Genomic DNA, 27,244 nt, shown 5'->3' on the forward strand with positions numbered 1-27,244 from the left:
CTGCAACTATGCAAGGACACGGCAATGTCACACAAACACACAGTATTTCTGCTCAGTGAATCTATATTGAAAGGTTAGTTTAACTGGGTATGTCTGAGACGTATGTAAATATGAATGTCAGGAGGATAACAATATTATATTTCCCTCCTAAACAAACCAATTATGGAGAGCACTACTGTGCAATGAATTAGAATTTGCGGAACCTTGAAGCAGCAGGGAAAGAACAATGAGTTTTGGCATTGTGGTGGTAGTGTGTATTTATAGGAAAGAGCCGGAGAGCGTGAGCTTCATTTATTGTCTATGGGGCCAGACCCTTGCCTGCTGCGAGCTCTGATACTGCTCTGACTGCTGCTCCATGCATAAACATATATCCCTGAGATGTCTGTCCTTGCTCGGCTACAGCCAAGCCTCTGTCATGCAAGGTTAATTTTCCTCCATCTCCCCTTTCTCCATTTTTCAAATCTAACCCATACAATTCACGCCATTCAATCATTTCGCAGAGGACGCCACTGACTACCTGCAGCAGCTCTCCAGGGTGCTGAATAGGACGACTGTGAGCTTGAAGGAGTGAGCAGGGGGAGGGAGGGCTGCAGCAGCCAGAATGGCTATATTAATTCTTCTTAGTAGGCATGGGGGTATAGAGTGATTGCAGACTGGGGGATGGTGGGGGGGATGTGGACCTGCCATTACAATAAACTGAGTCACTGACAATGTCATTCTTCATCTGCTCAAACAGGACAGACAGCAGAGCCCGTCAAATATACCATTTCTGACATATTTGCTTTATTTGCCTTGAAATAACCCATAGCAGCCTTTTTTATTTATTTTGTTTGTCTGAAATGTATTAACGGGCTCTCTGATGTGACTCTCACTCACGGTCGGACGGTCGATCCGGCAAAGACACACCAGCGGCTATTCTTCGTCTCCTTGTAGAGGTCAAATTTAAAGATTGAATCTCATACAACCACTGATGAGCAAAGCCCTTTCTTTCTTTCCCAATCATGGTGAACAGCCCCACCTACTGGTGTGGTCTCAGTACAACACTCTATTGTTTTCTATCGGACACTTGCTGTAGTGCCTAGAGGCCTCTAGGTGCAGCTGTTGTACATTGTGTTGTTTTATTTTTTCCCAAAGTGACATTAAATCGTAACTACATAGAAATTCAAATAACGGGTTCAACGTTACTTTTTTTAAAAGACTTTTTTTTAAATCTTATGTTATCCAAGCGGGGCAATTATTTTAGTTTTATTTGTGTGACGTGAAAATCTTGTCAGCAAAGTAAAGGAGTGAAGCAGGTTGAAGATGATATATGGTCTGAAACGTCTGTGGGCCGCTTCCCTACTGTTGGACGGAAGTGAAACTCTAAACTGAAGTGGATGTGCGCCATTACCGTGTCACTCCAAAACCGGTTCGGTGAGATTTCTGCGGGAACAGATGGTGGAAATGGTCTCTTTGTCAAACCAGCGGTGACAGAAGCAAGACCGGAAGTGGCGCTATTGTTCCTTGAGGTGAAATAAAGCCCAAAAAAAGCATCATTGCACTTGTTGTAAAATTGATGTGCATCTCTAAAATGTCGCTGAGGATCATTATCTACTAAACGCGTGCTGTATCGTTGCGTATGATTTAGCAGATAAGTTATGATAGGGTTTTATTTTGACGTTTCCCCGGATGCGTTGCAGTGCTGGCTTCACGCTGACGGGTGCAGTTCAGCTCCCAGCCGCTGGGAGGAACAAGCAGGGATCGGTAAGCGGTGCCGGCGTGGAGAAGGAAGCTGTGTCCGCGTCTACACACTGGATACGGGACAGAGCCGCGGTGCAGGAGGGACAGAGAGAGAGAGACCGCTTTCACTTTGACTTCCAGGGCTTTCTCTGCATGGGGACGAGACATGACATCTACAGCTAGCGAGAGGAGGGCGTTCGCTCACAAAATCAACCGGTGAGGCCGGAGCTGAAGTTTCTGTTAAACTGCTGCAGTAGTGTGTGTGTTTGTGTGTGTGATTGACCTGCCGGACGCTCCGTGTATATCTATGTAAACATGTATATAGCAAGTAAGCTAGGACTGCTAACGCCTCTCCAACCTCAAACCAGTGCATATAAACACAGTTGTACCGGATAATTTCAGTTTGCAGAAGCACTTTCTCGCCATTCTCTAACACCCCGAAGAGTTTATTAGCCCGTGTGTAGCATCGTTAAGAGCATTGTCATCAATGAGCTACTTAAAGATAACACTGCGAGTCTTAGGGCTAATCTGGTGTCCGAGATGTGTCGTTTTCAGGGGCATTAAAAGCCTAATAATATCAAACGGGGAAAACCTCTAAATGGCTCTGAGGTGACATCAGGATGTTTTGTTCTCGTGTGAACGCCTTGCAGCATTGACGTGCTAACCTGTTCCCACATGTCGTCAACTGGTTCTGCTACTGCATGGACTTGAGGAGTGATGTGTCATATGATGCGAAATTAAATTCTGATCACGTTCCAGGTGAAACCCTCAGGGCAGGTCGTGGCTGTCAACCTGAGCTGGATCTTGGAATGACACCCTCAATCTGTTGTGTTTGGAAGTGTTTGCAGCCAGACCCCCAACCTGTTCACTGCAATAGATTATTGTCCTAACCTTTCTTTTGTCCAAGTCACACTTATTTCTACTTTCATTTTGATTTCACAGGAAACAGCTTAGCCTTGCTACTCCAGAAACCTGTGAGGGAAAACAAACAGATTCTTATCATTGCCCGACGAGTGGAGATTTTGCTTGATACAAGCCTACGTTATGGTTATTATAAACTCTGGACTCATCACCATCCCTGTGAAGGATTGTTTTCTAGTCAACTCAAGAGCTATTAGCTTCATGAAACAGTCCTTCGCTGCATTCCCTAAGTCCTGCCTTTCCTCTCCTAAGTGGGACCCAGACCATTGTTTAGTGCCGGATGCAGGAAAGGGTGGGAAGGGGTGTTCTGGCTGTTTCGTCCACAGTCGATGGCTTTCCTTTTTCCTGTTTTAAATTGAGGTATAGTGACCTGCCGAAAGATCTTCAGTTAATACATATAGTCTCAGCTTATAGTTTAAACATGTAGAGAAACGTCTACATTTTCGAAGAAGGCCGTGCCATCCTAGAGAGTTTAAAAAGTATAGCTGCATGTTGGAGATGAGATTACAGAGCAGAGGTCTCCGCATTACAGTCCTTGCGTATTGACAGAATGAAAGCATGCACCATAGCTATGTTATCATGAGAACCATGGTTTGGGAAATGCTTAAGCCTTTGCAGCTGTGTATATGAGAGAAACTGACATTTTGCGGTACAAGAGGAGCAGCTGCTCAATCTGTGTGAGGATTGTGTTTTTTTTTTTTTCTTACTGCATTGTCTGTCTTTAAGCCTCCCATTTGCCGTTAGTCCATAAAGGCCATGGACATAGCTCTGGCGCTGTGCCTGCTCCATGGAGCCAGCTCGCTACCTCTCTGTTAGATCCGCTGAAGTCCCTATTGACAACAGCTGCTGGCTTTTAACATCGCTACCAACGCTAGAAGCTGAACACAGCGTGATAGGAGGAGGAGGGTTTTGTTGAGCCATGGCTATGCAGTTGAGCTTGGTGTTGTGCAGTTATGCTTTAACTCTTAATCTGCGAAAAGTAAATGAGTGTCAGAGAGAAACTTGTTTGTATGTAAATTTCACTTGTATCATAATCATTCAATTTGCCATTGTGTTTTTGGCAGTGATTTTAGTTTCTTGACTGGCACTTAAATGCAATATGACAACACTGGCATGATATCAGAATCGTGCATCCACACATCAAATAAGATATCTTATATTTTATGAATCTTAAACATCCCCCATCTTGATATGAGTTTTGCAACTAGTTGTCATAGAATTGTGATTTCTTGGGCCAACTTTCTGTTGTTCTTCCCTTTTTGAGGATCTAACAAACATCTTTATATCTTTCTCTTGCTCAGGACGGTTGCTGCAGAGGTCAGAAAACAAGTTTCCAGAGACTATGGCTCTCCTCAGCTGTCCAAGAAACGAGGCGGCGCGCACCACCCTGTGAGTCACCCTGTGTTTAACCTGCCAGAAATTTGAGCCAGCAGGTTTGAGGCTCCAGTTAGTGAGGTCAGACGTTGATGGGTGTACCTTTTTATAGGGAGTTTGAAGTTTAGATACAAGTACTGCAGTTGAGTGTAGTTTTAATTTAGCAGCCATGAAGGGAGGTGGTTTTGAAACATGATATACCTGCTCATGCTCACCTGTGTTGTTTGAGAGCCAGGTTAGGTCTCTGCATGAATGCTCATCCAAAATAAAATAACACATAGCTATATAAGAGGCTGTGTTTTTGAAAATGTCTGCTACAATGACAAACAACCAATTGGTCCAGCAGAAATGTACAATTACTCTGCAGACTCCTGAGAAACCAGACTCAGGCTGTGGAATAGACTGTTTACTCATGATAGTCTTGAAGTGCTTGAAAAGGGTAGAGGAGGCATCAAAAATAGCTTTTAAGTTACCATTGGGGAGGTCATTTGTTAAACTATAATTTATGTAAATGCATTGTAGCTTTGTGTACAGCATGTGACCTGCACACACACAGTTGTGGCTGTGGCTGATTCTGGTTTAGCTGTAACAAAGTTTGCAGAACTGAAACCCCTTAACACACCGTTCACACTCAACATAATTTTCACTTTTTATCTGGTGAACTTGTAGTTTTATTCGTAGAGCATGAAAGATTTTGTGACACCTTAAGTTAAGTGAGAAATGCCCATAATTAAAAATATAAACACAGACAGAAGATGTTCTGAGCCGCGTGTCCATCTTCAAAAGGATGCAAAATAAACAGAGGAATATTGTGTTTGCAGGAAAACCTTTTTGTTCTATAGTTAATTTTTTAAGGGTTTTAAATCACACATCAGTGTATCTCCTGTCATAATGGCCGTGTCATAGTTTTTGGTCCATAATATTTTTGTGTTGGTTGACAGTTGCCCCTGACAGAAGTGGCTGAGCCTGTGGACTTTGAGGAGTATGTGAGCAGCCATGCTCCTGGGGTGGAGCCTGGCCCCCTCAGACAGCTAATGGAGTTCCCACAGGATGACTTGGAGCTCCTCCAGCTGGACAAAGAGTGCACTACACTAGAGCCCGCACTGCCCGAGGAGGAGGAGTAAGTCCAGCTGCTGATGGCCAACACAATCCTCAGACTGTAACACACACACATTCCTCTATGATCTTTATACTACCACACATACACACAGAGGATTAATAGTAGTGTAATGGAGGACAAACTTCTCTACAGATAGGAACAAAGCCTCCCTTTCTGTGACACTGAATGAACATAAATATTAAAAGCGTGTTTTGCTCAATAATTAATGTGTTTTTCTGTGTAGCTCCCTGGATCCCAGAGTGAGAGATGCCTTGGCAGTCTACACAGATGACTGGCTCGTCATTCAAAGAAAGTAAGCGGTGTCAGCTGAATTAACCCAGTTTCTTTCAATCTTTTATTAAATAACATGCACCACTTTTCCCTTGCACGTTCTTCACGTGATTGACATTTATTATTATTGCTGGGACAATTCTTTTACTTTTTTCTCGTAGGTATCAGCGCTACAGCACCACGTACACTCCTCATAACTCTGAGCGACAGAGGGAGAGGCAGCGAGGGCTGGTCAAACAGACCTTTGAGCTGGACGATGCTGCCTCTACTGAGCGCCAGGATGACCAGGTATCTCACTGTGGTATTTCAAGAGCTTGTTATGGCCATTCAGTCATTTTAAGTTTCTTTAAACATATTTTATTGATCTACTTTATATACAGTGTTTCCAGGAGTAAAAGCTCAAAGGTAGTTCACGTCTTTGAAACTCCCATTATTTAATATATGCAAAGAGAGATGGACATATTATCCGACCAATGAAGTATGTCTCATTATGATGGGGGAGGCATTGTGACTTATCTATTACATTCTGCACAGCGAGTTGGTCATATGGAGAATGGGTAATGGATTAATGGATCTACCTTGTCCATTATCCATTGCACATTCTCCATATGAATCATATTAAATATGTTATGGTAATAAGGTAATGGGATCTGTAATGTATTATTCTCCTCATCTTTCAAACCCATCTCCGCGTGGAGGAAAAAAATAATAATGATCTCACCCGACTGTCTCGCACTCATGTGTTCCAGGATGACGCAAAGCGGCGGTCAGTTAGCCTTGATGAGACCCCTCGGGGCAGCTGGGCCTCCAGCATCTTTGACCTGAAGAACTCTTCCCCAGACGCTCTCCTGCCGTCTGTGCTGGAACGTACAGCTGCGGAGGACATGGACCACCGCAACACGGAGGCACGCCTGCAGGGGCGCCACAGTGACCTGCTGGGCCTCTACCCTCCCCCCGATGAGGTTCGTAGTAACACATACCTATTGTGCCCTGTTGCGAAACAGACCCTATTTAAGTAATAGACCAGTGACGTAAATTAGCACTCTTCATTATTCTAAATGATTGAGTTTGATGAGTTTCAGGGGTAAACAGCGATTTAGCCAAATCCACAATACAATTGAAGTAAATGGTGACCGCTTCTTCAAGCGTAAAAATATATATTTTTTAAATGACACTCATCCAAGTGTCTGTAAGCCCCAAGATTATAATTCAACTTGAAACAGCGTCATTTACACCATGTTTTAAACCTACATGTCCGCTGTTATCCTCCTTGTTACAATTCTCGCTGAAGAGAACACGTTTGAAGAAGTGGAACACATTTACCTCAATTGTATTGTATTTAGCTGCAATGCTGCTGAAACTCCAAAAGTCAACTCAAACACTCCTACATCGGCGTAGTGGTTAGTAGATTGAGTGTTTTTCATTTTTGGGTGAACAATCCCTTTTAATCTTTTTCCATTGAAGGCATGGAGGCATTTAAAAAAAAAAGGGTCAGTGTCTGTTTGCTTCCGGTACATCAGTAACATCTGTGAATTTCCCATGTAGTCAATATTCTTAATGTGTGGAAACGCAGCCTCTCTTGGGATCTTATTTTTTTTCCTCCTCTGTTGCTCCCCACTCCATCCTTCTTTATAGCTATTTACACAATGCTGCTTTCTCTGCTGCCACGTTGCCATGACATCTGTGTAAATGTTATCCGTGTGTGTGATTTTGTGTGTGCGTGTTGTACATGGCTTTGTTGTGTGTGTGTTTCGCAGGATGAAGCAGTAGAGAGATGCTCTGTGCCTGAAGTGCCCAAGGAACATTGTGGCCAGAGGATCATGGTCAAGTGTCTATCTCTGAAGTGAGCCACATATGGAATATAACTGACATTTACCATATTTCTTCATGGCCTTGTTCATTATTAGAAGTTTCATCAACGCTTAATTTATTTGACAACCACTGAAAATGTTGTATTTTCCTCAGGTTTGAAATAGAAATTGAGCCAATATTTGGAACACTTGCCCTCTATGATGTCAAGGAAAAGAAAAAGGTATTTTTAATAACAAGGCATCTGATTTTTTTATTTTATTTGGTACACTGATAATTCTTCCAAAAGCTTTCACCCTGTAAACCCACTTACGTAATGCTGAGCTCATGCTCGGCTAATTGAATTTCCCTCTTCTGAAAAAGGTCTAAGTGGTCTTGCGGTTTAGACCACTGAGTCATAACTGAATTATAATCCCTTAACGTGCATTTCCATTATCATCTTTCCTTCCCCTCCCTCTGTTGCTTCCCGCTTATCTCTATCTTCCCTCCGACAGATCTCTGAGAATTTCTACTTCGACCTGAACTCGGATCAGATGAAAGGACTGCTTAAACCCCACACACCTCACATGGCCATATCCACGCTAGCCCGTTCTGCCATTTTCTCAATCACATATCCTTCTGCTGATATCTTCCTGGTCATCAAGGTACTGCGAAACCCATGTGTTGCACAAATAATTTGGACAGTGTTGGTTATGCAAACATTTACTCTCCCTTTTATTCATCATTTAATATGCTACTGGTAATTAATATATTACACTTCAGTCACTTGCATGTACTATATTTCAGCTGGAGAAAGTCCTTCAACAAGGAGACATCGGAGAATGCTGTGAACCGTACATGGTCATGAAAGAGTCTGATTCCCTCAAGGTAATGGTGCCAAAATGTTTGTGAAAACTGATGCAATGGTCAGAAACAGTGTGCACATGTGACCTTTTCACTGTCTAGTCACCAGCATTTCTCAATACAGTCTGGTATCTTGCAATATTTACAGTCCCCTTTTTGCCCCTCTTTTTTTTTTTAGCTATTGCAGATATTTAAAGCCTAATCTGTATGTGTTGTTTATTTAGTTTTCGTCATTTCTTGTTGACTCTTGTCCCACCTCAGCACAAGGAGAAGCTGGATAAGCTGCGTCTGCAGGCAGAGCAGTCCTGTACTCGTCTCGGTCATTTTCGCATGCCTTTTGCCTGGACAGCCATTCACCTTCTCAACATCGTCAGCAGTGTTGGGGGTCTGGATCGCTCCGACCCAGACTCTGACTCTGGTACTGCTTACTTACACATGCAGTCCCACACACGCGCATACACACAAAAGCACACATACACGATCGGTGGGCAGGTTGTTGGTCCATTTGCAGTAGAGATGACAGACTTCGTTCTTTTGCAAAATAGTTTGAATTTGTTTGATTATTAATATATTTTTTCTGTGTCTAAATTACCCCAAGAATCTTTTTTCTGCATTAAAAAACGTTATTTCATAATAACTTTACATTCACATGCCTCTATAATATTGTTTTATTTGTCCTCCTATCAGAGCGAAAAAGTCATGGAACATGGAATGAGAGAAAGAAGAAGGGGTTTGAGCGGATGAGCATTGCGGAAGACGTGTGTAACTTTGCCACTTTCCGACCAGCTACGCTTACTGTCACCAACTTCTTCAAACAGGTCAGGCTCTGTCTACCTCACATGGGGCATGTCTTTTACCCCCTTAATTTCCCTCGGGATCGATATGTATGGATGGATGGATGTATGTCCATCCATCCATCCATCCATCCATCCATCCATCATCTTTCTATCTAGTTTATTCAACAGTCTGCTGTTGAAGCTTTAAAGGCAAAAGGCAAGGAACCGACTGGTACCAAATAATTGATAAAGATCTGAGTCTTGAGTTTTGTAACTGTAATTACATGTAGATGGCTAATACATTAGTTGTAATGATTTAGAACTATGGTCAATTTACCCTTTGAGACAACTGCCTCACATTCATTGAACAATATATAAATTGAGTATGTATTTCTTTAAACAAGGCTCAATATAAATCATAATGAATAGAACAGGTTAAGGAAGATATGAAAATATCTAGTGTTTCAGTTGATAAGTGTGATAAAATCACATCAAGATCAGGATCAGTTTCCCCAAAAAGAAGTTGGCTTACTGTCTGTCATTTTATTGCGTATTTATTAGAGACAGTGGTTATAACTATTCTCTAATGATATTTTTATTATCAAACTAAAATCACTGCTCTTCTACTTGTATGCATGAAGGAGGGAGACAGACTAAGTGATGAGGACCTGTACAAGTTCCTTGCAGATATGCGCAGACCGTCCTCTGTTCTGCGGAGACTGAGACCTGTCACAGGTAAGAATGACTTAACTCTGTCTCGAAATGAAAGTAATTTCTGCACAAACGTTAATGATCGTTTTTTAAATATATCGTGTTGGTTTCTTGTTGTGTGCTCATGACTGATTTGGTCCCTCAGCCCAGCTGAAGATCGACATCTCTCCAGCTCCGGACCTCCCTCATTACTGCCTGTCACCAGAGTTGCTTCATGTCAAACCTTACCCTGACCTGCGTGTACGGCCAACCAAAGAGGTGCAAGAGTTCCCTGCTCGCTATGTTTACACTCCACACACCACCTACAGGTGAGCGCTCTCCTATCAAAGGCACACACAAACACACACATTCACACACACTGCAAGTTGACCTAAAGAACAAACATACATTGACCCTGTCACGGCGTGCATGGCTCACTGTGTTTGTTTTAGACAGTAGTTCCATGGAAAGAGGGTAGCAGGCTCTGAATTCTTAATTGAGACTGAACTTTATTTATTTCATTGTTTTATAATGTATAAAATCTAAAAATGTTAAAACAAGCTATTATTTTTTTTTGACAATACTGTCAGGCATAAATGATCTTATAATTTAACAACTTAATTTGAATGGCATTTTCATTAAATAAATGTATCAAATGCTTCAAGGTCAAGATAAACAAAAGGCACAAAAATATTATATAAGAAATATTGTTAGCTGTCGTACATGTAGCTAAAACTAATGAGCAGTCCTGCAGTAAATTCTACCTTCAATAATGCTAAGATGTTCAATTTTTACTAAAACATTTAAACACAAACTGCAGCTTACAACATACCTACAAAAAGTTGAATCAACACCTTGTTAAAACTTCAACATAACTGACTACCCTCTCGTTATATTTACTGTTATGAAGGTAGATTTTATTGCAGGACTGCTGTACTAGACTGCTGTAGTTATAAGTGCCAGGGGAGTATATAGGACTGCTGTACAATATAATCAAAACATAAAAATATTTTCTGGTCATACATTAGATCTGTAGTATACAAAGCAGGTTCAGGAGGGAGTGCAGTGATGTTCCACAGTTGAGATCTATGTGGACTCGTCTCATTCAGAACTGGTTAGAGGAGGAAGACCTCAGTGGCGAATCTTGAAACTATGTCTACGCTTCACTCTGGAAGGAGGAGGAGGATAAAATTGTTGATTGAATTAAACTTAAAAAGTCCCAAACATCAAACGTTTTTGAACAGGCGCCTCACCATCCTCTGCAGTTTGGAGAGCTGCTTGATCTGGGTCTCAATATTCTCTTTGTGGAACTGGGTCAAATCCTGTAAACATTTCAAGACGTAGGAATGCTCCTCTGCTCTCTCCTAAAAGACAGGAAGAAAATAAAGTAACCTTTTTAGTGTATGCCAATAAATCAGCAACTGGTATCCAGATATGTAGAGTTCTGTAGTGCCTTTGCAGTAACCAATGTTGGTGGCCTGGTTTGACAGCCACAGTGACAGACCTTGAAGTTCAGATTTCTGTTACCTGCAGCTCTTTGATGCTGGTGGGGGCGAAGTTGTTGAGATACATCTCCAGCCTCCTCACTTTTGTCTTGAGCTCCACCTCTTCCTGCTCCATGCTGGCCAGCCAGTCTTTAGTCATCACAGTCTGATCTTGTTGCTTGGCCATCTGGGCCTGTCAAAAGAGCATCTGCCCAGATTATCCTCTTTCCCCACCAATGAGTCCAGTGCAGCTGGCAGCTGCCTGCCCCACAGTGTAACATGCAGCTTTCTAATGACACGTGCACTCTCTTATCTCAGATAAAAGAGTTAGATTTAACCATATACGTCAGAATAATAAATTAAGGAACCAGTTGATGCACATAGGTCTTATAAAAGAAGAGTGCTGGGCCTAAGCACATAATTGTTACTCAGAGGTTTGTGTAGACATGTTGAAGGCATTGTTGTCCTCAAAGAACTCCTTTATGTCATATCTGCTCAGCTGTAGACGCAGATAAACACAGTAATTTAATCGGACAGGAAGGTTAGATACTAGATATTCTGCCTCTCTGTCCCTCTACTTCTGCATGTTTTGACTTTTGATCTGCATTGTGACTGGAACACTCTTGTTATCTCTCTGATAGTTACAGCACACAGGAACAGAGTTGTTCACATATTTCTGTGTTTTTTTTTACCTGTAGCGACTGTAACACGTCTTTCATCTCTTTCTCCGCCTCGGCCGCCAGCTCAGTCTGCTTCCCCAGCATTTGCAGAGTCCCCTCGTGGCTGGTTAGCGCCTTGCTGATTTTCCCAATCTTTGCCGCAGTTGTTTCATAAACATAATTTAGGGATTCGCTGAGCTGTATGACACCAAACATCAGCACGTTGACTTCCTCCTGCGGTGCAGCCTTGTCTTCCATCTTGCTGGTCATCGGGAGTGGACCTGCATGGGCTTCTCTCAAACCCCCAGCCATACAAAGCAAGCACAGAGCCCAGATCATCTTGATCATTCTTGTAGTTTACAAACTGATTGAAGTCTTGTGATCTGTTTCACTCAGTTATTTGTTCGCTTTTCCAACAATTCAGCCAAAGGAATTTTGATTTAAAATCTCACATACGATGCAGGAAAGCTGTAAAATACGAATTTGTCTGTCAAAGCTGTGCAGAGCTTATCATCATCAGAGGAGCCCCTGGATGATGAATTTGTTTGCTTGTCACTGCCTTATATTGGATGTGTACATGCAACACCATGGTGAAACATTAGCTCAGCTGTGGTTCAATATCGGGTCTCGCCTGTGGCCTTAGTCTCAGTGACCTTGCCTTCAAGTTTAACCGCTGAGATACCATTTAGTTATTTAGGGAACAAACACAACAATGGATGGCACATTCCTGACTTTGATACAGAGAATACATGTTTCCTAATATGTACTGCAATATGTGCAGTTGATGTTATTTGAAATACATGTGTTTGACGTGGACAGTCACGGCCTCTTGACAAGTGGGTAAAATCAGCTATTTCAAAATATGAACAAAAGTTACCTCATCTGTTTGACTTGGAGAGGAGTTTAAGTGACTCATCTACAACATTCAGAACTGAGCCACATGGAACCCATGTGCAACATAAAATCAATAAATTTTCTTTCCAAATTATAAAATTTATAAAAGCAATATAGCGTTATTTTAGATATAAATGATCAATTGATGCAGACTAGGGTGTGAAACAACAGTTCATGCTGAAACCAAAGGTGGAAATATTAACCATGTAACATTGCTCCTTCAGTTCACTCATGACTTTTCAGTGTCATTCAACTCTGTTCCCATAATTATTTTCTCATTTCATTCATTGCATTAGAGACAGTCATGGTAAAATAATAAAGACTAGCAATGGAAGCTACAGACATGAAGCTGTATCTAAATGAATGAGGGGACTACTGCACTGAAAGGTCTGTGACTGAGACCTTAACCTGTGTCTTGCATAATTTTGCCTTTTCAGGAATCTGCTCTACGTTTACCCACAATCTCTGAACTTCAGCAGCCGCCAGGGCTCGGTGAGAAACATTGCTGTGAAAGTACAGTTCATGGCAGGAGAAGACCCGAGCCAAGCTTTACCGGTGAGTCATAGTCTATTATAATCCATGTGACAAAACTTCAATGTTCTCCAGAAAGAGAATTTTCCAGTCACAAAGAGCTTGAGGCAGTGAAATACTATATGATTAGTGAACTTCTCCAATGCAGCATATTATACCAGCAACAGAGTTGGCAAGAAAAGTCTTGTTACATTTGGTGAAATACAGTAAATCTTCTGCGATACTCAGATTTATTTTTGTTTATTTAATCAGTAATTGTTGATGCAGATTGTATTATACCTATTAAGTTAAGAATTAATTACAAACATTAATAGCTAAATTGTCTTTGGATCTTCAGTCCGATAATAACAGTACAAAGTGTTGTCTATTTGCAAAGTGACACTTACGCTCCGTGAAGGGCTGAAAACATATTGACGGTGACATTCCTAAATGATTGACACGACCGCAGTAACGTGCTCATGTCAAAAGAGTGCCTTCTGTATTACCTGGACCACAAATTTTATACTAATGTCATTTTGACCAGGTCATCTTTGGAAAATCTAGCTGTGCCGAGTTCCTGAAAGAGGCGTACACGCCCATCATCTACCACAACAAGTAATCACTCAGTCACCTGTTGGCCCTCTGCTGGTCCTTCCCACTTTTTCTCCTTTCCTTGTCTTCTGTTAACGCTGTGTTTAACTCTTTGCCCCGAAGATCCCCTGAGTTCTATGAGGAGATGAAGATGAAGATTCCCGCCAATCTGACAGACAACGATCATCTACTTTTCACCTTCTACCACATCAGCTGCCAGCCCAAACAGAACACTCCTCTGGAGACCCCTGTGGGCTACACTGTGAGTGCGCTCCTACAGCTGGCCCACACATAACACATCCACCCGCCCACTCACTTGTTTGAACGCTCACTCTGTTGTGTTGCCATTGGTAAGAGTTTGTGAATCTTTCTGCCCCGCAGTGGATCCCTCTGATGCAGCATGGCCGACTGCGCACAGGCTCCTTCAGTCTGCCTGTCTCGGTGGAAAAGCCTCCACCTAGCTACTCTGTGCTCACCCCTGACGTGAGTGTCTGACATTGAGAATATCTGTTTGCCTGCCGTCATCTTCTCCTCGTGATGTGACTGTGACCGAGTGTTAAATGAATTGGATGTCACACTATGGCAGGTTCAGCTCCCGGGCATGAAGTGGGTTGATAATCACAAAGCAGTGTTCAATGTTGAGGTGACAGCGGCTTCCTCGGTTCACACTCAGGTAAACAAATTTGTATTTTTTTTATACTGAGCACCATTAAAATGTGGTTAGTGTTACTGGAAGAGGTTTGACGATTATTATAATCACCAGCAGCATTTATTATTGTCATAATGTTAACTCCTCTGATTCTTTCTGTGGATAGAAAACTGTTTATCATACTATAGATATTAAAGATACTGACTCAGATAAACACAAACATATTTCTGTATCTATTGTCTGTTTTCACTTTATTTATAGACCATATGTATCCAACCATTTTTGTCACTATTCTCAAGTGTACTGAAGGTCTGGAGGTTTACAGTTACTCTGAGCAGTGCCTGGATGTAATTTCTTCTCACATTATATTCAAAAAATCATAGAAGTTACATCCTTTATGCAAAGTCTTCAGGAGTTTAATAAACAGTGTTGCCAGATTGAAATTCAGTGTTTATTGTGGGTGTACCTGTAGGATCCACACCTGGACAAGTTCTTCACTCTGGTGTATGTCCTGGAGGAGTACTCCTTCCCCTTCCGCCTGAAGGACGTCATCATAACCGAGGCAAACATGGAGGGCGAGCTGAAGGCCTGTATGGCTGCTCTCAAAGGGGCTCTGCTGGACACCTGTGTCAGGTTCTTGCATCAGCTGCTAAACAAGCTCATTCAGCTCATCATCTACCCGCCGGTCATCGCTGGCCAAATTGGTAAGTCTGTTTTGAAAGAGAGCATATTTACATAATTTCTGCTTCTGGAAATTTGAAGCACAATTGGAACAAGGTTGAAATCTAATTGTGATCATTGGATTCAATTATCTGATAATTGTTGTTTAATTTTCCGCCTCATGCTACTGTCATTTTTAATCTCCAGTGAACCTGGGCCGTGCTGCTTTTGAAGCTATGACGTTGTTGGTCAACCAGATGCACAAGAACTTGGAGGGTATCCAGGATCAGCACGGCCGCAACACCCTGCTGGCATCCTACATCCACTACTGCTTCCGCCTGCCCTCTGCTGAACCTACACTGCCCCCAACAGGTCAGTTACCAGATTAAACTACATGTGTTAAAGAAACAGAAAGAGGAGTTATCAATGGTCCACTCTTTTAGATTTACTAACATTTCTTCTTTACATCTCCATGAGTTGCAGGCCCCCAGTCGTATGAGATGCCCATGCAGTATGCCACCTTATCAAGAGCAACGGCTCGTCCGAGTAGTCTGCATTTGTCGCGCTCCAAGAGTATCAGCAACTCCAACCCTGACCTGGCCACCACACCAGCTTCACCCGACGAAGAGGTGCAAAGGATCATCGGGAGCAAAGTGAGTTGTCTTTAGAACCTTCTGGAATTTATGGATGAGACTTGAGAATTGAACTCTTACTGAAGTTAGTGTGTTTACAAGATCTGAAAAATACCTTTAGAGATGTTCAAGGTTAAATACAGCAATAGTCTAAAGTTTCAAATGTTTTTTTAATAATCCGCACCAATCAATTGTGTTAATTAACATTGTTTAATCGTTAAATTTGAACATAGAGTTGCTGGGTTTAAAAGTTAAGAATACAAATATTGTTTGTGCGGGGGGTGGGAATTTGAATGAATTTATTTTGTTGTCCATATGCCATAAACTCGACCTCTGTTCCAATTACAGTCTATCGGTTTGTTGTAAAGAAACTGCTGACCTCCTCACAGCAGATTTGATATTCTGAGGTTGACTAAGAATTGTGCCAACAGTTAATGATGTTGCTTAGGTCAAAGATGCATTGATGCTGTATGCCACTGTCCCTTGTGATTCACACAGTGCTCCCAGCCTTTCCTTTGTTCTCCCCTCTCCTCTTTTAGCTTCTCTTTTCACATTCCTTGTTTTTGTTTCCTCCAAAATTCCTTCTTTGTGGTAATTGTCTTCCCTTTTCTCACTGTGCCCCTCGCCTCTTGCCGCTCTATGTGTGCTTGTGTGTGTGGGGTGTGTGTTTTGTGTGCGTCTCCGTTGGCTTATGGCAGGGCATTGACCGCTCCCACTCCTGGGTAAACTCTTCTTATGCCCCTGGGGGCTCCAGATCTGTGCTACGTCGGAACCCCAACTCCAGCTGTGAGCTCAAGCAGGTGCAAAATCCCTTCTTCTCCACCTCCTCCTCATCCTCATCGCCTCCCCCTTCACCTCTATCCTGAACCATCTCTCATCAACTCGCACCTCAATCTATGTTTGTGTTTCTTTCTGCCTGTCACTCTGAGCCTTACCCGTCTTTTCATCCACTATGACACATGGTCTGTCCTTTGCAATGCATCTTGTCACCGCTGCTAAACAGACCATATCTGTTTTGTGGAATGACGCGATCTCTGCCTTGGACTCGGGTAGATTTCTTTCCAGCCTTGCGCTCATCAGAGTTCATAGAGAGTTTTTCTGGCCACCCGTCCATTTCCATTCATCCATTTTCACGTCACTTTGTCCTTATCTCTGTGTGTTCACCTCACCATCACTCCATGTCAGGCAAACGACCGCACCTGCAATCGCATGTCTGCCTTTCTGGACAGCGTGGCCTTGTTTTCAGTTCCGACAAGGCAGATTACCAAGAAGGTAAAACCGGCAATCACCATTATAAACGAACACGTTTCGATGTCCTAACAATCATCCATATTCAACATCATTAAAATAAATCAACATTCACAACTGTGTCTCTGTGTGAGTAGTTAAACAATTGCTTGAAACCCTAACCCTACATTGAATATTTGTTTTCTGGATAATGTGTTAAATTTAGTATTTTACTATCAATGTTTATATTACTATTATTGTGTTTGTATCATCGGCCTGAAAAAACTATCATAGAACTGCACAATTAACTTACAAACCTTAGTTACAGTCCTCAGCGTTCTCCCTGTGACAACAAAAACTATTTTAATCTCAATAGCTCATGTAGACACTAAAATTGTTTCCTCATACAAGCTCAAATTTGGTTGGTGTTGGTTCCTGTGTAGCTTCTTCATGAGGAGCTGGCGTTACAGTGGGTGGTCAGCGCCAGCGCAGTGAGGGAAGCAGCGCTGCAGCAGGCCTGGTTTTTCTTTCAGCTCATGGTCAGTATGCTTAAAAACACTCTAAGATGTCCTTAATCTAAAGAGTTTTGAGTAGAATACTGTTCTTCACAAAAAACGGTACCATTGTACCATTATAAAAGCAGTAAAAGCTAAATGTTCTTATTTGTCCCCTCCTGCAGACAAAGAGCATGGCCCACCACTTATTCCTGACCTCGAAACTGGACGTTCCCAGGCGCCAGCGTTTCCCAGACCGCTTTGTGGACGACATTGCTGCACTCGTGTGTGCCATCAGCGCAGACATTGGCAACCGATACCACAAGGTACTGAGCCCATAAAGCTGGCAGGCAATTTGTTTTGTATTGGACAATAAAAGATGTCAGAGTTTCTGTTAAATATAAACTTGCGTTGTTGTTTACTCCCTGCTTTATATGAATTAGAATCAGTATTTTAAGTAAATGAAAGTACAATGTCATTGTTTCTCTCACATGAATACCTCATCCTCTCTCTCAGGATGTGGAGCTTATGGAGAGGTTAAACAGCAGTCTGGCCTTCTTCCTGAATGACCTGTTGTCTCTCATGGACCGGGGCTTTGTGTTCAACCTCATCCGGTCCTACTACAAACAGGTGCCTGATGCTGTTCTCCCTGTTTTTCCTCCAATATCAATCACTTATAATAAATCTCAGTGCTGCGTCATGCGTTTTAAAACAGGTTTTTACCTGTTTGCTATGCAGATTGCCAACAAGCTCCACACGTCACAGAACCCCAGCTCTCTGAATGCACTGAGGATGGACTTCACTCGCATCATCTGTAGCCACGAACACTACGTAATCCTCAACCTGCCGTGTGCCACTCTCAGCCCTCCAGCCTCCCCCTCCCCCTCAACTTCCTCCACCACATCACAGGTAACTGGAAAACTCAGATTCACCACACCTCCTCTGTAGACTGTTAAGCTAAATATTATCTCTTTATTGTCTGCAATTCTTTTGCTTTTTTTTCTGCTGTTTCTTTTGCTTATTTTGGGAAAGATCGTCAGGTAAAGCACATGAATATAATTTAACTGATTTGAATTCAGTTTGCTGGTACTGCCCTCTTATTCTTGCATTGCTCTGTTCACTGTCTGCAGAGTTCAGCATTTTCCAGCGTGGTGCAAGACCAAGGTGCGGCCACCATGTTTGAGCTCTCCGGCCCTTTTCGCCAGCAGCACTTCCTGTCTGGTTTGCTGCTTACTGAGCTCTCTCTTATGCTTGATCCTGATGGAGAAGGGTAGGTTGTATATTAGCTGTATATAAAGCCTTTCATTTCACTTCCCCTCAGGGATCCTCTGACATTAAACCTTTAATACATTATAGCATAGAGTACAAGTACAAAGTCGAAAACACACTGATACACCCTCTGTTTTTACCCACAGGGCCTTCTTCCTTCATAAAAAGGCCATTAGTGCCGTTCACTCCCTGCTCTGCAGCCATGATGCAGACCCGCGCCACAGTGACCCTCAGGTCAGAGCCCATGTAGCTCAGCTCTACCTGCCCCTCATCCCCATCGTCATGGAGACGTTGCATCATCTCCACGACTTCTCAGGTCAGCAGAAGAAAATCGCAGTCTACTGATATTGTTATCATCCACCTCCTCAAGATCTCTGTGTTTTATTTCCAGTATTATTGCACCTGAGAGGGCTTTTCATTGTTTCCTTGTAGACTTCTCGCCTGCTCGGGTCCGCCATGCCCCAGCCCACGCCGACGATGCTGACCCAGACAGTAGCAACACTATCAGTCAGTCTGTTGCCATGGCGATTGCCGGCTCCCCTTTGCCGCATGCAAAAGCAAACGCATTTGCGATGCCCACAGTGGTGAGTGATAGCGGCAGGGGTCAGGTTATATCCCCTGGGCCGTACACACTGACAGGTTGCAGATCGGCCTCTATGTGGGAGGCTGCTGCTTCAGTTTGACAGACGCTCTCTCTTGCCTTTCTGCCACTCCACACAAAAGCCCTATTTCAAGAGTGTTTGCATTCTTATCATGTTTTCTTCTTTTCTGAGATACAACTGCTCCTTTTAGCCTGTAGGCGGCCCCCTTTCCATTTTCTTTGTAACAGTCATTAATCAGATTTAAAGACTGGCACTGAGTTTGTATGTTTGTCTTCATCAGGCTGGGCGTCAGCCAAGCTCTCTGTCAGCCGAGTGTAGCAGGACTCTGCTGGTGTGTTTCCTGTGGGTGCTGAAGAATGCAGATGCAGCTCTCCTGGAGCGCTGGGTGTCGGATCTGTCTGTGCTACAAATCAACCGCCTGTTGGATCTGCTGCATCTCTGTATCTCCTGCTTTGAATACAAGGTACAAAAAACAGGCACTGCCCCCACTATGTATCTATCATCACTGATAAACACAGTAGGTGTCAAAAAACAGTGTGTGGATGTTTAATTTGGACCTGTTAGAGCAACAGTTCAGATAAGTCACTACTTCTATAATGAAAGTTTACTGTAGCATCAGGTTATCAGGACTGAAACACTGCTGTTTCATAACCACTCTTTTACCGTTTACTGGAGATTTTCATTGTTATGACAATTGATTTATTTTTCCTAAACCATTGATATCTGTAGGGGAAGAAGACCTTGGAGAGGATCAACAGTCTAACGTTTAAAAAGTCTCAGGACATGAAAGCCCGACTGGAGGAGGCCATACTGGGCACCATAGGAGCTCGTCAGGAGATGGTCCGCCGCAGCAGAGGTATGCCGCATTGGAGCACAGTAATGAATGTGTGTGTGTGTGACTGTGTGTCAGTAGCTGTCTGTGTTTGTGGCGTTGACCTGTCTGTGTTCATGGAAATTGTCATCTGTTTACTCTTCCAGAAAGGAGTCCCTACGGCAGCCAAGAAAATGTTAGGTGGAGGAAGAATGTCACTCACTGGAGACAAAATACAGACCGAGTTGATAAGTATGTTATTAACAATGGTTTATTAGTAATAAAGGATACTCAGAATCTCAGTCATAAAGCAAAGAAAAAGTAACCAGTTAAAAAACCTCAAGTCCATCAGTTAAAACTTGGAAGGCAACTTTAAAGGAAGGACAGATAATTAATTGTGGTAATTAAATTAACTTGGATAAACAAAATAATCAACAAAGTGACAGAGGGGTTCTTAGGTAAACAAACATGCACCTAATCAGTGTACATACACATTGTATATTTATGTTTTTTATTCTTTATAAAAAAGTTGTTATTCTTTATTTGTCTTTTTATTGTTCTGCCTATTTCACTGGTTGTTTAAAAAAACAGATGTATATAATAGGATTAATTGGATGTTTTGTTGCTGCACAGATTTCTGAAAGCATTGCATAAAGTGATAAACATTAATTTAAAATGTGTGGATACATTTTTATATACTGTATATAACACTATGACTTCATTTGAGTGTTCATTAAAAAATTATCTATTACAGGACTAAAGCGGAGATGGAGCAAGAGTCTGTGGTGGATGGAAACTTAGCTACGGAGGCTTCTCTGATTGTATTGGACACACTGGAGATTATAGTGAAGGTAAACAGTATGAGATCCATCGACTCACCTTTTGTGTAGAATTCCCCGGCCGTATTATGACCTTTCACTCTGTCCTCTGTTCAGACTGTGGTGGCGTCAGAGCTGAAGGAAAGTGTTTTAGGCGGTGTGCTCCGAGTGCTTCTTCACAGCATGGCAGGTAACCAGAGTGCCCTCTTCCTGCAGCACTGCTTCACTACACAGAGAGCTCTGGTATTCAAGGCAAGTACAGTTTCTATTCGTGTGCCAAGTGTCACCATGAATTTTCATGATACATTTGAATCTTATATCATTTCAACTTGACACATCGAATTTTATAATTTCGCAAAGAAAACAAAAAATAAATGATTCCTAATATATTGTTGTGGTGAGTAAAGTAAAAGTGACAGTGTGTTTTTTATGTGTAGTTCCCAGAGATGCTGTTTGACGAAGACACTGAGCTTTGTGCAGACCTGTGCCTGCGTCTCCTTCGTCACTGCAGCAGTAGTGTCGGTTCTGTCAGAAGTCACGCCTCCGCCTCGCTGTACCTGCTCATGAGGCAGAACTTTGAGATTGGAAACGTGAGTTTACACTTTTCTTTCGAATTTTGACGTTCTTACGACAATAAGGCATCTACAGAACACAAGGGAGGTTTACAGAATGGATCTCCATGATGTTGTGAGAAAAAAACTCTTTCTATTTCTGTCCTTTGCTCCAGAACTTTGCACGAGTAAAGATGCAGGTTACCATGTCTCTGTCGTCACTGGTGGGAACGTCCCAGAACTTCAATGAGGAGCATCTCCGTCGTTCACTCAAGACGATCCTCACATACGCTGAAGAGGACCTGGAGCTCCGTGACACGCCCTTCCCAGAGCAGGTACGCAGCAGCCACCACACTGTCTGTGCATCATCCAGATGTGATGCTGATCACTCATGTCTTGTGTTGCACTTTTGAAACTGCAGGTCCAGGATCTGGTGTTCAACCTGCACATGATTCTTACCGACACTGTGAAAATGAAAGAGCATCAACAGGATCCAGAGATGCTCATTGACTTAATGTACAGGTACAGAGAAGCCCATCAGTGACACAGGCATATGAAGGATAAAGTAACATGACTCAAACCTAAATTCTTCTCTCGTATTTAACTTCAGGATTGCTAAGGGCTACCAGAACTCTCCCGACCTACGTCTCACGTGGCTCCAGAACATGGCAGGAAAACACTCTGAGAGAGGGAACCACGCCGAGGCTGCCCACTGTCTCGTCCATAGCGCTGCTCTGGTGGCAGAGTACCTCAACATGCTGGAGGATTGCAGATACCTGCCAATTGGTTGTGTCACATTTCAGGTCGGTGCAAGCTGTTTAATTTGGTGACTCATTTGACCATAAACAACACTTATGGGCAGCATTCTGGCAGAATAACATGGGTGTTCCGAGATTTAATCAAGACTGGTTGTTGAAAGAGTGAAACTTAAGGATTATTATGTTTATTATGATTTCTCGGTTTCCCTCTCAGAACATTTCGTCCAACGTCCTGGAGGAGTCGGCAGTATCGGATGATGTCCTGTCTCCGGAGGAGGAGGGGATTTGTGCTGGGAAGTACTTCAGCGAGTCTGGCCTGGTGGGCCTCCTGGAGCAAGCATCTGCGTCTTTTAACATGGTACGACTCATATTCTCCAACCGCATGGTGACAGGCTGCATGTTCACACAGCACAGGGTTACACAGAACAAGCATGGGTGAGGGAGTGTTATGTGATCCAGTGGTATGTGTAGAACTGGCCTTCCATTGTGCTGTCACCCCAGGCAGCCATGTACGAGGCCATAAATGAAGTGTACAAGATTCTGCTGCCCATCCATGAAGCCAACAGGGAATTCAAAAAGCTGGCAACCGTCCACGGGAAACTGCAGGACGCCTTCAACAAAGTCTACAACCAAGTGAGTATAAAGCATAATCTTATAATCCGCTGCAATTAACTAGGCTGTCAAACATAACTTTTTCCTAATTTCTTTCTTTTATGCCTCTTTTCTCAACTTTTCCAGAGTTCAGGATGGGAGGTAACAAGCTCATCGGTCACACTGAGTATATTCACTGTAAAAATAATCATATTTTGCATTTACAATGTTTTCTTCTTTCTTCCCCCACTGCTTGTTCTTGTGAACCAAATGTTACTGGTGAGTGACACACAACTTTCTTTTAACTTTATTTGATTGGTTGGGTTGAACCACTATAACGAAACGTTTTCCATTCCGTTTTGCCACAGCCAGCTTGAATTTATATTTTCCCTTTTTTCTACAAAAGTTCTTCTGTTACTAAAAACCAGTAATTTGAACATTTCCATCTGTGAAAACCATGCAATGAGGTTTAAAATATGTTCAAAAAGTCTTGAGTCCGCAACCTCAACAGGAAGAATATATGAAAAGATTTTCGCTCAAATACATTAAAGGTTTTCTATTTTCTTTCTCCTGTTCTCAAGTCAACACTTAAGTTGTATATCTACATCTTCACTCAGCATCTGCACTCTTTCATTATCTTGTCTTTTCATCTCTCCTTCAGTGCTCAGAGAATGTTTGGCACCTACTTCCGGGTTGGTTTCTATGGCTGTCGTTTTGGAGACCTGGATGAGCAAGAGTTTGTTTACAAGGAACCATCGATCACCAAGTTAGCCGAGATCTCCCACAGACTTGAGGCACGTTAACTCATCATGATGCAAAAAAAACAAAAATGGAGGTTTGATCAGTGATTACTGAAAACAAACATGTCTAAAAGATGAATGTGTTTTGTGCTCAGGAGTTCTACTCAGAGAGGTATGGGGTTGAGCTGGTTGAAATTATCAAGGACTCCAGCCCAGTGGACAAAACCAAACTGGATCCCAACAAGGTGACTTTTCACATATACCTGTCACTCATTATACAATGGCACAGGTTTTGCAAAGGGTGTAACTGTGCTGATGTGTTTATATTTGTTTAAGGCCTACCTCCAGATCACCTACGTGGAGCCGTTCTTCGACACATACGAGCTGAAGGAAAGAATCACTTACTTTGACAAGAACTACAACCTGCGTACCTTCATGTACTGTACGCCCTTCACGCTGGATGGCCGAGCCCACGGCGACCTGCACGAGCAGTACAAACGCAAAACCATCCTGACCACATCTCATGCCTTCCCTTACATCAAGACACGCATCAACGTCGTCCACAAGGAGGAGGTGGGTTTCTGTTCCCGAGGGATTCTTGGTCAGTTGCCACACGACTGTGGGGTGTGCGGCTTTCTCTCATTCTGACATGTTTTCTTCTCCAGATCATTCTCGTCCCCATGGAGGTGGCCATCGAGGACATGCAGAAAAAGACTCAGGAGCTCGCCTTCGCAACAACCCAAGACCCCGCGGACTCCAAGATGCTGCAGATGGTCCTGCAGGGCAGCGTGGGCACCACTGTCAACCAGGTGTCTGTTCATATACTGAAATAAATAAACATAGGGAGCACACCCATGCTGCCTTCCCTCACATCCTCCTCCTGGTATATTAATCCCATTTGAATGGGGTTAAACTCAGGCTCAGTGTTTTGAGTCGTGAGTGACATTCCTCAGCAGATATGTAACAGGCTCTCTCCTTCACAGGGCCCCCTCGAGGTGGCGCAGGTCTTTCTCTCTGACATTCCTAATGACCCAAAGCTGTTTCGACATCACAACAAACTGCGCCTCTGCTTTAAAGACTTTACTAAGAGGTGATGACACACTCCCAGACGCGACTGCTTTGTTACTAATAAAAACAAATCCCCACTTGTGGTGACTTCTTCGCTCTTTCTTGTGCAGGTGTGAGGATGCCCTGAGGAGGAACAAGACTCTGATTGGTCCAGATCAGAAAGAGTACCACAGAGAGCTGGAGAGGAACTACAATAAACTGAAAGAAGCACTGGGTCCCCTCATCAACCGCAAGATCCCCCAGCTATATAGAACCCTGCCAGCTCAGTCTACGCAAACACAACGGTAACTTGAGACACCAGACACACACGCCTACGCACAGAGACACACAAAATGAGCTCATGCCGCTTCTCAAAGACCATCAAACCAACACAAAAGAAACATAAAACCAAACTTTATTTCACTCCAGGTCATAGATTCATACAATCTGTGTTTGTCACCGGTGAATAGATTTGCACTACACTGACGTATCATTAATAACTATCTCGTAACTTTCTTTTTTTACATACATTTTTGAAAGAAAGTTGGTACATGTATTAAAGTATGTCATCCTCTTTGACAATGGAAACATTCATCATCTGTTTTTGTTTTCATCTGCTTTTGGCATCAGCTCAGTTTGCGTCTGCGTGTCTCTGGACTGGTTCATAATCAAAAACAGCTACAGTCAGCAGCACCTGCGGCAGCCACGATTTAATACCAAGAAAAATAGTAGTTTGATCTTCTTATAGAATCCAAAATATGATTTTGAGAAATGTTCAGTTGCTTTTTGAGCTGCTGAAATTCAACACTGTCTAAAATGATGATGAAGGGGTATGACCTCACTCTTTCAAAGAAGATACTCTTGTTGGCTCATAGTGGGACATGATTCACTGTAACTCCTTCACTCCCTGGGTCAGAAGTACATTTTAAAGTGTAATTATTCATAGATCATCAAAACTGCTATTAGATATATAAGATTTTGAGATGGACGTTTCGGGGGAAATAAATCAAAACACTTGAGGTTCACCTTTAGTCTTGCTTCTGTCTCCTTCAGGAACTCCTACTGTAGGTCCAGTCTCCGGTGAGTCGACTGTGGAGGCTCAGAAACACTGGAAAACAACACAGAATAACAAGCTTTACAAATTAGTATATCTGCCCGTCTGTTTCCCCCTCCCCCCACTGCAATGCACACCAACTGTCATGGTCGCCATCTTCCCCCCCCCCCGGGTACCCAGTCGCGCCATAATCCCCCCACAAGAGAGGCACGCACGCACGCACATACACACAGTTCTCACCTCTTTCCCCTCTCCCCCATTACCACCACTCTCACACCTCTGTAGGAGAAGACCCCAGCTGTTTATGCAGGGAGGTTATCTACACTGTAAACATGGTCATTCAGAGCAAGGCTGCAAAGTCGGCTTCACAAACCAAGTTTCCTCGCTGTTGACCCAAAGTCATCTCTAGTTTTAAATTGAGCTTTTACAGCACTAGAGCTGCCAAACACATTCTGCAACCAAATCTTTTCCTGGTTTGTTTATAGCTGTATCTATTTCTTTTCGTCTTTTCCTTTTTGCGTTGATGGGTTTGTCGTGACCTTCTTCCAATTTGTAAGAGATTATTTTTTCTTCTACGAAACTATGTCTGGTAGTCCTCACTACCAGACTTATTAAATAGTCGCAGGGAGTTTTATAATGTTATCAACAGACCAAATAACTGACATTCCTTCTTCCTAATGTTGTCACATTTATCTTCCCATCTCTCGTTATAAGAATTCATTATAGAGAGGAGGTGGGATCATTATGTCCACGCTCAGGTCTCTGTTTCCCTGAGACCAGGGGGACATAATATAGCAGCAGTTAAAGAGGAATGCATTAGAGTTTAGGGGGGAAAGTGCTGCGCAATGTTTTAAATGTGTTTTTAAGTTAAACTGTGAAGTTCTCTTGTAATGCACTGTCGTCACATCAGATGTTTATCACAGAAGCACTGCCCTCAGCCAGGTCCTCTCCTCACTGTCACACTTCTGTACAGTCTCATACAGAGCCCGACCGATATGGATTTTTTGGGGGCGTTGCAGATAGCGATACTGGGTTGTGAATAAATGATTAATACAGATATACTGGTTAATATCAAAAAAGGGCAATGACTCCTAAGTTATCAAAACCTTTTGGCAAAGAAATGTAATCAAGGGTTGATATTATAACCATACACTTTATTATAAGTAATTATAAATAATACAAAAATGCAATATAGGACTTTAATATAGAAAATAAACATTATTTTACTCATAAAATAAACAGTAACCATCTCTTCTGCATTGTTTATTCTGTTAAAATAATAGTTTTCATATCGGCAAATATAAATGCAAATTTCGATATGTCTGCGAAAGGCTCAGCTGAATTTTATCAATAAATTGGTCGGGCTCTGTTCTGATTTCTGCTTATTTTTCTGTCTGTAGTTAAGAGACTGTGTTTGAATTTCTGTCTGAAAGCACTCCCTCTCTGTGGAAGATTTATATTCATTGTAGCCGTTTCCAACTACTGTATCTATTATATTGCACTATTGTAGTCCTACAAGCTGCCGCACATTAACACTGTAACGACTAAAATATCTGTGCTTTTGTCATTTTTATGAGGCTGGAAATTGTTTTTTTAACCAATTAGATGAACATTTTTGTATTTATTTTACACTGTCTTTTTTTACTGCATTCTATTAAAATTCTCTTCCTACACCTCGTGT

At 42.5% G+C, this 27,244-nt stretch overlaps 2 protein-coding genes across 5 annotated transcripts; one reads left to right on the top strand and one right to left on the bottom strand.

The window, feature by feature from the left end:
- Window positions 1-1,780: 1,780 nt before the first annotated feature.
- Window positions 1,781-27,236, top strand: LOC133970880 (dedicator of cytokinesis protein 7-like). 4 transcript variants are annotated; one of them, XM_062407998.1, is made up of 50 exons: window positions 1,783-1,935; window positions 3,942-4,029; window positions 4,956-5,134; window positions 5,358-5,426; window positions 5,566-5,692; window positions 6,154-6,366; window positions 7,162-7,247; window positions 7,370-7,436; window positions 7,708-7,857; window positions 8,000-8,080; window positions 8,318-8,474; window positions 8,744-8,874; window positions 9,474-9,567; window positions 9,689-9,851; window positions 12,997-13,114; window positions 13,614-13,684; window positions 13,784-13,922; window positions 14,042-14,143; window positions 14,247-14,333; window positions 14,782-15,013; window positions 15,177-15,341; window positions 15,453-15,622; window positions 16,300-16,401; window positions 16,787-16,873; window positions 17,272-17,367; window positions 17,508-17,648; window positions 17,839-17,952; window positions 18,061-18,231; window positions 18,453-18,592; window positions 18,738-18,907; window positions 19,024-19,175; window positions 19,474-19,656; window positions 19,923-20,049; window positions 20,172-20,256; window positions 20,759-20,855; window positions 20,940-21,074; window positions 21,260-21,412; window positions 21,550-21,708; window positions 21,795-21,895; window positions 21,984-22,176; window positions 22,346-22,489; window positions 22,633-22,764; window positions 22,870-22,884; window positions 23,391-23,516; window positions 23,618-23,707; window positions 23,799-24,035; window positions 24,128-24,271; window positions 24,446-24,552; window positions 24,641-24,814; window positions 25,563-27,236. In XM_062407998.1, exons 1-50 carry the CDS (start codon window positions 1,886-1,888, stop codon window positions 25,591-25,593), a joined length of 6,345 nt encoding a protein of 2,114 aa, XP_062263982.1. In that variant the 5' UTR covers window positions 1,783-1,885; the 3' UTR covers window positions 25,594-27,236. The 4 variants fall into 4 exon arrangements, 3 of the variants coding, with proteins under 3 accessions (XP_062263982.1, XP_062263980.1, XP_062263981.1); XM_062407996.1 differs by lacking the exon at window positions 16,787-16,873; XM_062407997.1 differs by lacking the exon at window positions 16,300-16,401.
- angptl8 (angiopoietin like 8) lies at window positions 10,012-12,217 on the bottom strand. Its single transcript, XM_062408034.1, has 4 exons — window positions 11,699-12,217; window positions 11,050-11,199; window positions 10,776-10,886; window positions 10,012-10,690 (listed from the first exon to the last, which is right to left on the bottom strand). The coding sequence occupies exons 1-4, from the start codon at window positions 12,011-12,013 to the stop codon at window positions 10,679-10,681; spliced, it is 588 nt and encodes a 195-aa protein (XP_062264018.1). The 5' UTR covers window positions 12,014-12,217; the 3' UTR covers window positions 10,012-10,678.
- Window positions 27,237-27,244: the final 8 nt, after the last annotated feature.

Source organism: Platichthys flesus, chromosome 16, assembly GCF_949316205.1.
Source record: "Platichthys flesus chromosome 16, fPlaFle2.1, whole genome shotgun sequence".
Classification (NCBI taxonomy): domain Eukaryota; kingdom Metazoa; phylum Chordata; class Actinopteri; order Pleuronectiformes; family Pleuronectidae; genus Platichthys; species Platichthys flesus.